At 42.6% G+C, this 11,351-nt stretch overlaps 1 protein-coding gene across 1 annotated transcript in view; it reads left to right on the forward strand.

The window, feature by feature from the left end:
* LOC139546672 (solute carrier family 15 member 2-like) overlaps positions 1 to 11,269 on the forward strand; it is a 31,025-nt gene extending 19,756 nt beyond the window's left edge. The window contains exons 9-23 of the mRNA XM_071355322.1: positions 2,502 to 2,584; positions 2,787 to 2,870; positions 3,158 to 3,247; positions 3,860 to 3,904; positions 4,134 to 4,169; positions 6,141 to 6,229; positions 7,124 to 7,205; positions 7,450 to 7,575; positions 7,939 to 8,103; positions 8,259 to 8,305; positions 8,509 to 8,616; positions 8,861 to 8,957; positions 9,222 to 9,365; positions 9,766 to 9,870; positions 10,157 to 11,269. Coding sequence (XP_071211423.1) covers positions 2,502 to 2,584; positions 2,787 to 2,870; positions 3,158 to 3,247; positions 3,860 to 3,904; positions 4,134 to 4,169; positions 6,141 to 6,229; positions 7,124 to 7,205; positions 7,450 to 7,575; positions 7,939 to 8,103; positions 8,259 to 8,305; positions 8,509 to 8,616; positions 8,861 to 8,957; positions 9,222 to 9,365; positions 9,766 to 9,870; positions 10,157 to 10,387 — 1,532 coding nt within the window. The 3' untranslated portion in view covers positions 10,388 to 11,269. The remainder of the gene's footprint in view (positions 1 to 2,501; positions 2,585 to 2,786; positions 2,871 to 3,157; positions 3,248 to 3,859; positions 3,905 to 4,133; positions 4,170 to 6,140; positions 6,230 to 7,123; positions 7,206 to 7,449; positions 7,576 to 7,938; positions 8,104 to 8,258; positions 8,306 to 8,508; positions 8,617 to 8,860; positions 8,958 to 9,221; positions 9,366 to 9,765; positions 9,871 to 10,156) is intronic.
* Positions 11,270 to 11,351: the final 82 nt, after the last annotated feature.

The following is an 11,351-nucleotide window of genomic DNA, read 5'->3' on the forward strand; positions in this document are numbered from 1 at the left end:
CACCTGTAGGTCATTCCCTTGTTAGTATTTAAACCCTGTGTGTTCCTCAGTTCCTTGCTCAGTGTTTGTAAGTTAGCACCCAGCCCCAGCCCAAGCCTTGTTTTATTCAGATATTTCTCTTGTTGGATTTTCCAGAGGTTCTCTGGTTTAGTTCTTGTGTATTATTTGAGTAGTCTTTTGAGGTTTGTTTTTCCCTGCTGTTTTTTACCACTTTGTGGAGTTTCTTTTGTATTTTGGAGGATTTCCATTTTGTGCCTTTTGGCTTTATTTTTGGACATTGTGGATTTAGTTTCTTTGCCTGAAGATTTTGTTCTTTAATTAAACCACCATCTCTAGTACTGCTGTGTCTGCCTCATCTTCTGGGTTCTGACGATTATTAGTGACTGTTTCTCGCACCGGGTCCTGACACGTTGGTCTGACAGAAAGACAACAGTGATGATAATTTGTTTGCAGTTAGGGAGTGCTCTTTGGAGGAGACCAGCACTCATAAAACTGCATTGCCATAGTACATTTACAGTCAGTTTTTTAATAACCAATGTAAAATAAACTCAGCAAAAAAAGAAACATCTTCTCACTGTCAACTGCGTTTATTTTCAGCAAACTTAACATGTGTAAATATTTGTATGAACATAACAAGATTCAACAACTGTGTCAAGGCTGTGGGTAACTGGTGAAAGGAGTCAGGCGCAGGAGAGCTGAGATGCGTGGACAAGGTATTTAATTCAAGAAAACACCAGTATAAACACAATACTATGGTGCTGGAAAAATACTGGTACCACGAAATATACAGGCGTAATAACAAAACCCGGTAACAATATACCAGCCGTCAGATACAGCCTTACAAAAAAATAAACACACAAACATGGGGGAAACCAGAGGGTTATATAATGAACATGTAATGGGGGAATTGAAACCAGGTGTGTAAAAAACAAAGACAAAACAAATGGAAAATGAAAAGTGGATCGGTGATGGCTAGAAGGCCGGTGACGTCGACCACCGAACGCCGTTCGAACAAGGAGAGACACCGGCGGAAGTCGTGACAAACTGAGACATAAACTGAACCAGTTCCACAGACTTGTGACTAACAGAAATGGAATAATGTGTCCCTGAACAAAGGTGGGCTCAAAATCAAAAGTAACAGTCAGTATCTGGTGTGGCCACCAGCTGCATTAAGTACTGCAGTGCATCTCCTCCTCATGGACTGCACCAGATTTGCCAGTTCTTGCTGTGAGATGTTACCCCACTCTTCCACCAAGGCACATGCAAGTTCCCGGACATTTCTGTGTGGGATGGCCCTAGCCTTCACCCTCCGATCCAACAGGTCGCAGACGTGCTCAATGGGATTGAGATCCGGGCTCTTCGCTGGCCATGGCAGAACACTGACATTCCAGTCTTGCAGGAACTCACGCACATAACGAGCAGTATGGCTGGTGGCATTGTCATGCTGGAGGGTCATGTCAGGATGAGCCAGAAGGAAGGGTACCACATGATGGAGGAGGATGTCTTCTCTGTAACGCACAGCGTTGAGATTGCCTGCAATGACAACAAGCTCAGTCCAATAATGCTGTGACACACCGCCCCAGACCATGACGGACCCTCCACCTCCAAATCAATCCCGCTCCAGAGTACAGGCCTCGGTGTAACGCTCATTCCTTCGACGATAAACGTGAATCCGACCATCACCCCTGGTGAGACAAAACCGCGACTTGTCAGTGAAGAGCACTTTTTGCCAGTCCTGTCTGGTCCAGCGATGGTGGGTTTGTGCGCATAGGCGACGTTGTTGTCGATGATGTCTGGTTGAGGACCTGCCTTACAACAGGCCTACAAACCCTCAGTCCAGCTTCTCTCAATCTATTGCGGACAGTCAAAGCACTGATGAAGGGATTGTGCGTTTCTGGTGTAACTCGGGCAGTTGTTGTTGCCATCCTGTACCTGTCCCGCAGGTGTGATGTTTTGATGTACCGATCCTGTGCAGGTGTTGTTACACGTGGTCTGCCACTGCGAGGACGATCAGCTGTCCCTCCTGTCTCCCTGTAGCGCTGTCTTAGGTGTCTCACAGTACGGACATTGCAATTTATTACCCTGGCCACATCGGCAGTCCTCATGCCTCCTTGCAGCATGCCTAAGGCACGTTCACGCAGATGAGCAGGGACCCTAGGCATCTTTCTTTTGGTGTTTTTCAGAGTCAACAGAAAGGCCTCTTTAGTGTCCTAAGTTTTCATAATTGTGACCTTAATTGCCTACCGTCTGTAAGCTGTTAGTGTCTTAACGACCGTTCCACAGGTGCATGTTCATTAATTGTTTATGGTTCATTGAACAAACATGGGAAACAGTGTTTAAACCCTTTACATTCAAGATCTGTGTAGTTATTTGGATTTTTACGAATTATCTTTGAAAGACAGGGTCCTGAAAAAGGGACGTTTCTTTTTTTGCTGAGTTTAGCACAACTTCTACTCAACATCTACTCAAACTCCACTCTTTATATGTTTATGTCTTTGTAGTTGTGTTCATCTCTGGAAGTGGGATGTATAAGAAGAGTCCACCGGAAGGGAACATCTTGTTGGATGTGTGTAAGTGCATGGGGGTAAGTCATCCATCTCTCACTCTCTCAGCAGTCATATACTTCCATAGAAAGATGTCTCTCGTGGCACACTGTTAACATTGCTGGCCAGCACACTCAATATTTGGTTCTGGGTTCTGAGATTACAGAAAGATAAACCTCTGAGAAATTCTGTCCCTGGGCTTAATATTGTACCATGACTGCTCCTGTTCCCTCCATCCTACAGTTGGCCATCAAGAACCGCTGGAAGAGCTCTAAGTATGACCCTAAGAAGAAACACTGGCTGGACTGGGCAGAGGAGAAGTATCCGGTATGATTATCAAGAATTAAATAACTTTTTCTGATTAACTCCAGTGACGACTAGAATGACTTCATGGAGCTTTTAACTGCCCCCATTAACAATTTTTCAGATTAAGATATGATAAGATAATATAAAGATAAGAAAATGTTATTGTCCCTAACATTTTCATAAAATTTGATTTTTTCTTTGGCGATCTGGCCTACAGGTGAACGTCTACAGGAAAAGGTATATATGTATAAAGAAGTCTCTCCTGATAGTGACCCATAATGTATGGTTTCCTATGTGTTTCTCTACAGAGACGTCTGATCCATGAGATTAAGATGGTCTTAAGGGTTCTAGTGCTCTACATCCCTCTGCCCATGTTCTGGGCTCTGTTTGACCAGCAGGTAAGGACCCAACGCTTACCCTTACCATAACAAGCCTCACGAGAACAGTAATCACCACCTTTGATGTTAAAAAGCCCCGGCCTTAGCAATACCTTTCATGATTCCGAAACCCGGGATACAGTCCAATACAGTGGGTATGGACTGAGTTAAGACAGTAATTTCAACCAGCTTTGCCCTCTGGGACCCCAAGTTCTACTTGCCTCACTGCTTGATCTTAAGGCTCCTCTCCTCTGGCCAACAACAAACAGCACCACACTACCATTTGATTAGGGAAAACTGCAAACTCCAAACCCACATCTATCCAACATTCCCGAACCCAAACTTCCTGGCACATTCCTCTTATAAAACACAGTGATTCAAACTAACAAGTAGAACAAAAACGTTAATCTTAGTTTTAAAGGAAGGGAATTTATGTTGTTTATAGGCAAGAACATTTCGTTTGGCTTTCCATTAGGCATGTTAGAAGCCAAGGACATGTTGGATTAATGAGGTCTGATTATACCATTGAAGTGAATGGTGATGGTGAACCAGCTATCCAGTGCCATAGAATACAATGAATGGGCCAGTGATAACATGATAACTTTCAGCCATCTTTGTTTTGTGATGCTGTAGGGATCCCGTTGGACTCTCCAGGCCACCCGGATGAACATGGCCTTCGTAAGTCCCTTTTTCTTTCTTTCAATGTACAGTACATAACAACAGTGTTATGAGTCTCATAGTGAATGGTCTTCGTAAGTTTATTTCCTTGTGTAGCAATGTGCTTTACAACTGTGGTAAAAGATGATAGTACACTATTTATGATTTCATAGTATTCTGAATTGTTTTATTATCGTTGACTGTAATCTGAAATTGAGATCTTGTTGTAAAATCTGTCTCCATATTACAGGGATCAACATTTGTCCTGAAGCCTGATCAAATGCAGGTACCTGCAGTTCCTTACTCTCTTCCCACTCTCTGCGGGGTCGACAGAAAGCCGATGTTTCCAGTTTTCAGAGATACAGTATTTTCAACCTAACTTCTGCTTCCCCTGAAAAATGGATATGGGGCCTCCGCTCAATAGTTTTTTCACGCCTGCTACGTTAGGTTACTCACTTCCTAACAGTACATAATACATTACTACTGCTATTAATCTTTATACTAAACTCAGCAAAAAAAGAAACGTCCCTTTTTCAGGACCCTGTCTTTCAAAGATAATTCGTAAAAATCCAAATAACTTCACAGATCTTCATTGTAAAGGGTTTAAACACTGTTTCCCATGCTTGTTCAATGAACCATAAACAATTAATGAACATGCACCTGTGGAACGGTCATTAAGACACTAACAGCTTACAGACGGTAGGCAATTAAGGTCACAATTATGAAAACTTAGGACACTAAAGAGGCCTTTCTACTGACTCTGAAAAACACCAAAAGAAAGATGCCCAGGGTCCCTGCTCATCTGCGTGAACGTGCCTTAGGCATGCTGCAAGGAGGCATGAGGACTGCTGATGTGGCCAGTGTAATAAATTGCAATGTCCGCACTGTGAGACACCTGAGACAGCGCTACAGGGAGACAGGACGGACAGCTGATCGTCCTTGCAGTGGCAGACCACGTGTAACAACACCTGCACAGGATCGGTACATCAAAACATCACACCTGCGGGACAAGTACAGGATGGCAACAACAACTGCCCGAGTTACACCAGAAACGCACCATCCCTCCATCAGTGCTCAGACTATCTGCAATAGGCTGACAGAGGCTGGACTGGGGGCTTGTAGGCCTGTTGTAAGGCAGGTCCTCACCAGACATCACCGGCAACAATGTCGCCTATGCGCACAAACCCACCATCGCTGGACCAGACAGGACTGGCAAAAAGTGCTCTTCACTGACGGGTCGCGGTTTTGTCTCACCAGGGGTGATGGTCGGTTTCGCGTTTATTGTCGAAGGAATGAGCGTTACACCGAGGCCTGTACTCTGGAGCGGGATTGATTTGGAGGTGGAGGGTCTGTCATGGTCTGGGGTGGTGTGTAACAGCATCATCGGACTGAGCTTGTTGTCATTGCAGGCAATCTCAACGCTGTTCGTTACAGAGAAGACATCCTCCTCCCTCATGTGGTACCCTTCCTGCAGGCTCATCCTGACATGACCCTCCAGCATGACAATGCCAACAGCCATACTGCTTGTTCTGTGAGTGATTTCCTGTAAGACTGGAATGTCAGTGTTCTTCCATGGCCAGCGAAGAGCCCGGATCTCAATCCCATTGAGCACGTCTGGGCCCTGTTGGATCGGAGGGTGAGGGCTAGGGCCATTCCCCCCAGAAATGTCCGGGAACTTGCAGGTGTCTGGGTGGAAGAGTGGGGTAACATCTCACAGCAAGAACTGGCAAATCTGGTGCAGTACATGAGGAGGAGATGCACTGCAGTACTTAATGCAGATGGTGGCCACACCAGATACTGACTGTTACTTTTGATTTTGACCCCACCTTTGTTCAGGGACACATTATTCAATTTCTGTTAGTCACATGTCTGTGGAACTTGTTCAGTTTATGTCTCAGTTGTTGAATCTTGTTATGTTCATAGAAATATTTACACATGTTAAGTTTGCTGGAAATAAACGCAGTTGACAGTGAGAAGACGTTTCTTTTTTTGCTGAGTTCAGAACTGTAACCATAGGTTATCTCTCTCATGGCCTTGACTAAGATCACACTTGTTTTCTCCTGAACCCAAACCCTTTTATAATGGACATTACCACCATAATGCTATCTTTTTATTGAGAACATTGAGCATAAATATTTACTGGTGTATTTTATAAGTATGCTGCATTAACCTTTATGATTTTATGATATTTTTAGGGGAATTTTTATTGTCATTTATAGGCGTGTGCACTGTGTTTTGTTCTTGCTTGTTTTTTCAGATGTTAAACGCTCTGCTGATCCTCGTGTTTGTGCCTATCTTTGACATGGTTGTGTACCCACTCATAGGCCTGTGTAGGATCAATCTCACGTGAGTGGACCTTGTGTGTCTGAACACTAGCTGTTTCATCCTTGCTTCCTCCGTCCTTATTTCCTCAATTCCTTGCCTTTCCTATCAAAGTTCATTGGAGGAGGGACCTTGGATCCTCTTCTCCAATGCATTTTAAGGATAATTGGGGAAACAAGGATGAAGGAAGCAAGGCTACGTTTTCAGATACAGCCCGTCTCTAAACGAGCAGGAGCTTTAGCTGACGGTGGACACTACAGCGTTCCACAGTCATCTTTTATGAGGAAACTAAGGGAGTAAGGAATGGTGCAAGAACAGGCATCATGTGGCTTACACAGCTGCCTGTTGGCCATAAAGAAAACATTTGTAGCTGCTCTACCAAACCTTGTGATCTTATCATGTCATAGAGATGGGTGAAAGATACGTGGAAACAATGTTGTGCAAACGTCTTCTCCTACAGAGATATAAAACAACTGACCAAATGAATAATTTCTGAGAACAGAAATTGTTGTTACTGTGTAGTAGCAACTGTGTACTACTGGTTAGCACTGTGTAGTAGTGCGTGGTAACAACTGTGTTAGGGACAATGTTGACCAATGTGAGTTGACCGTCAAGCAGTCTGTTAAAGATGCACTCTCGAGCGTTTGTATAAATTCAGCCAGTAGTTTTGAAAGTGGTGCTCACAAGCCAAAAGTGGTCCCCATGTTTTGTGTACTACGTCATCAAATCGTATACTACGTCATCCCTTTCGTATGTTATGTCATGCAACAAAACAAAATCTAATTCGTACTATATGTTACGAATTTGTTGTGCTTAAGATCCTAGAGTGCATCTTTAAAAGTCTATAAGTGTGTAGTGTAAGGTATCTAAGTGTGGGGTCAGATTGTTTGATTGTCAGATTCTTCTATATCCTCTCAGGCCGCTGAAGAAGATGGCTGTGGGTATGATCTTTGCAGCGCTGGCCTTCGGTTCTGCCACCTTGGTGGAGGTCAATGTCACGGTAAGACTAAACATCTCTGGCTCAATTTCACTTTAGATTTTGTTTGTATAACTTGCCAAAGGCCAGAACAATCCCTAATCGTGTTTTTGCAAGATTATCATAATTCTCAATAACTTCTGGAACGACCTCTTTAAATCCATAGTGACAGAATCATGGCGTTCTACCCTACCTATAGCAGCTGTAGCTGTGGGAAGAGACTACCTTGATTCTAATGTCCCCTCTATCTTCTCTTTGCCTCTGGTAGAAAACGGTGGTGGAGCCTGCGCCACAGGGACAATGTCTGCTACAGGTCTACAATCTGGCTGTCAGTGACGTCAAACTGAACATCCCAGGGAGTAACCTCTTCTCACAACCCATCAAATCCTATGAGGTAAACTAGATTGACAGATTTGTAAAACAATACAACAGTAAAGCATATTACAGGATATTACCAAACAGGATGTTTTACTGTAACCTAACCATAGAATTAATGTACCCATGAGGGTGTGGCCAAATTGCTGTGGTCTGAGTGGCTTTGTACATTCCTGTAATACTATTTCTATGAACTTAACTTAAGTTGATAATGCTATGCGTATAACACATCATGTATTTATAAACGTTGACAGCAGCTCTTACAGAAAGCAGTCCTAACAGATAGGAGTGTGTTCTTCTGGGGTCAGCGTGTCTTTTGTTTTGGCAATATAGCTGAACATAAACCTTGTCAATTCACTCTGCCACTGTGTCTGTCCATTAGGATCCACCAGCATATCAGCATATTCAACTAGGGGGACACAACAAGACCATCAATATGGCGGTCACCCAAAATGAAAGCCCTTACCAGTGTGTCCAGACCTTCACAGAGCAGAAAGCCTACACTCTCGTCCTGCACAGCAATGGTTCTGGGATTGTGTGTAAACTAGTGAGTCTGAAGTCTGATCTGAAGCACCATAATGATTACAAAAGTTATTGAACGACCAGTAGCTCTTCTTAATAGCCTACTACAGAAATGATTTCTATATTTCCAACTTTCATGATCTTTTCTGTTTATTTTTATTTATTTATTTCATAATATAGGCGACAGACAACATACATAAAAGTGAAAAAATGGAAGCGTACCTGAGGTAATGATGTTTTTACGTCTGAATTTAACTGGAGGAAAGAATAAGAGTTCATCATCTTGTGAATCATCTTGTACAATGGAAAAATACATGTTCCCCATGACTCTCAGCTATAGATCAATGAATACACTTTATCCCATCTCTGCATACCTGCATTAGAAATGTATTGGAGCTGAAGCATTTAACATGTACACTGTCTCGAACAGATTCATCAACACACGGAGCGAGGCTGTGAACATAACAGTGGGTGCTGTGGATTTTTACGTACCTGCTGACTATGGCATATCTCCCCATAACAGTGTGGAAAGAAAAGAGTGAGTATGACTTGCATATTTCCTTTCCATTGCAGTTAATCTTAACAAATATTAAAGTTTCTCATCCCAGTTCACTGACAGAATATCCTATAATTGATATTCCTAATTTTCTAACATTGAAAATCTGACTGATATATTAACAAATCGGTACAATACTAGTACAATACTAGATCATATCTCAGTATCCACAGATCACTTTTACCTCTGCCTTCTCTAAATCCTTCACCTATCCCATCTCTCACAGGTACACAAATGATAAGTGTACATCAGGCTCACAGGATTTCCTCATCACCCTGGGCCTGCTTGACTTTGGAGCCTCGTACACTGTCATTCTCAAAGGAGTGAGTCAGGCCACTGGCTTTACATGAGACCACAAAATACCATACTGTAGATACTATATGTGTTTCCTGCTACAGCCTGAAGCCAGTATAACTATAACTACCTGGACTAGCACAGTACTAGCTACCTCCAGTACTAGCTACCTGGTAGTTAAACTAGTAAGTGTATGTGATCCCTGCGATAATTGAACCCACAACCTTGGCATTGTTAGCATTTTCAGTGCCTGCACTGGCATACAGTACTAACATCCTATACTTTTTTTACAGGACCCTGGAGAGATCATTCTCCAGAAAATGGAGGATGTGAAGGCCAACAATGTCCACATAGCCTGGCAGATTCCACAATACGTCCTGATCACAGCAGGAGAAGTCATGTTCTCCATCACAGGCCTCGAGTTCTCCTACTCACAGGTCAGTAGTTGTCTTACTCACAGGTCAGCAGTGATTAGTAATTGGTTATTGGTTGAGTATTGATAATAAGCCTAAAATGCCTACATAGTGTAGGTACCTCTGAATATCTGAAAGAATTGGGGTGTTCAATATGATGAAAATTCTACCTAGCCTTTCAGAGGGCAAGATGAAGCTAAAACCATATTGCTCATACCAACCTGAACCCTTTCAAATCTACATGAAATGCATAGGGGGATTACAAGGTTATGGGTTGATTATTTGGAATTCCGCCTTTACAAGGAGAGAATATAATGTTTGAGTAAAGAACGTGTGCATCATCACTATTATCCAACAGAGCTGTGTGATCTGTCCCTGCTTTTCCCCACCAATGATAAACAATATAGGTCTATGTTCAATACAGGCCCCAGCTAACATGAAGTCAGTGCTGCAGGCCGGCTGGCTGCTGACTGTAGCCTTTGGCAATGTCATTGTGCTGATCGTCGCAGAGGGGGCAGGTCTGGATCAGGTAAGTCCCAGTCCCAGTAGTAGAAGAGTGCTTTTGTTTTCACTGTGCCATTTAGAAAATCTTGTCATTGCACCATTGAACCCATAGACTGCATAAAACAGTTAAAAACAGTAAAACAGAACCAAATGTCTGTGGTAGTCCACTAGAGGGCAACCAATCACAACATCATTACTGTCTTGGTCCCTTTCTCAAGTAGAGTACACCAGTGTAATAAATATGGCTTTCAAATAACAACATAGGCCTGTGTTAAATGTGTTTAATGTTGAGTCGAATTTCTAATTCCCAGTGGATGGAGTTCCTGCTGTTCGCTGGCCTCCTGGTGGCAGTCTGTATCATCTTCTCCATCATGGCTTACTTCTACACCTACGTAGACCCTGACGAGCTAGACAAGCTGTTCCCAGACAAGACAGTCAATGACGACGATGAAGACAACTTGAAAAAGAACCAGAAATACCACATGGACCAGACAGACAACAGTATGTACTTGAACCCAATAGAGAAGAGCACTAAGATGTAGCTTGGTGACTGACGTACTGTGTTACGACTTCCCCCTCGATAGACCTGTAAGCCCCTATTGTGGAATGTTTTTATGCATTGGTAAATCGGAGCAAAGCATTACGATTTGGTGAATGGTGTTTGAGTATATTTTCACTAAGCCTTACTGTATGTAGTTTGTTGTTGTCACACCCTGTCTGTGTGATCTTATGTACTAACCAGAGTTAGCACTCCAACCTAGACACCTCAAAATCCACAGGTGAAACCAGGACCAGTAGGAACAAAACAACATTGTTGAAATACTTTATGGCAAAATATTATTTTTTTGTTGTTGAATTTATAACATTTTACAGAATTTTGCAGTACTGCACATAATTAAACAAACGTTAGTTTCCTGTTTATAATGTTGTTCATAGTAAACAAGGAACACAACTGTCTCTTACAGTTAATGATAAATGAAAGAGAACCTATCCAAAAACAACACAATAACAGGACATTGTAAAAGTGGTCCCTCTTCATACTGGCTACTTGAGAGGCAACAGTAAACATGTAGTCCCACACAAATGATGCAGCGCCACCACCTTGGGCTAATTGAGATATTGCGTGTGACTAGCAAATGTCAGTTAATTACTATAGCTCCACGCCTTGGCCAATCAGTGTAATTTTGTAAAAGCCGGATCTCTGTGGCAAGACGTACGTACGTACGAACAAAAGGAAGGATGGAGACCAATCCACAGTCCCCTCCCCGGTTTCATCGTGGGGGACAACTATGGAGTCAGGGAAAAGTCTCAAGACACTCTAGAGAAGACATGTTGCTCCTAATCATCAGCATAACATTTTCTAATCTTGAGAAACATTTTCCTGTAATTTTACTGTAAATAAAAAATGAAGTGCTAAATAAAAAGGTGTACATTTCTCTAGTTGAATATTTTATAATTTTATTTCTGATGGTGTCACTAGAAAGCTTACTACTCTTATGGCTTTGC

Source organism: Salvelinus alpinus, chromosome 20, assembly GCF_045679555.1.
Source record: "Salvelinus alpinus chromosome 20, SLU_Salpinus.1, whole genome shotgun sequence".
Classification (NCBI taxonomy): Eukaryota; Metazoa; Chordata; class Actinopteri; order Salmoniformes; family Salmonidae; genus Salvelinus; species Salvelinus alpinus.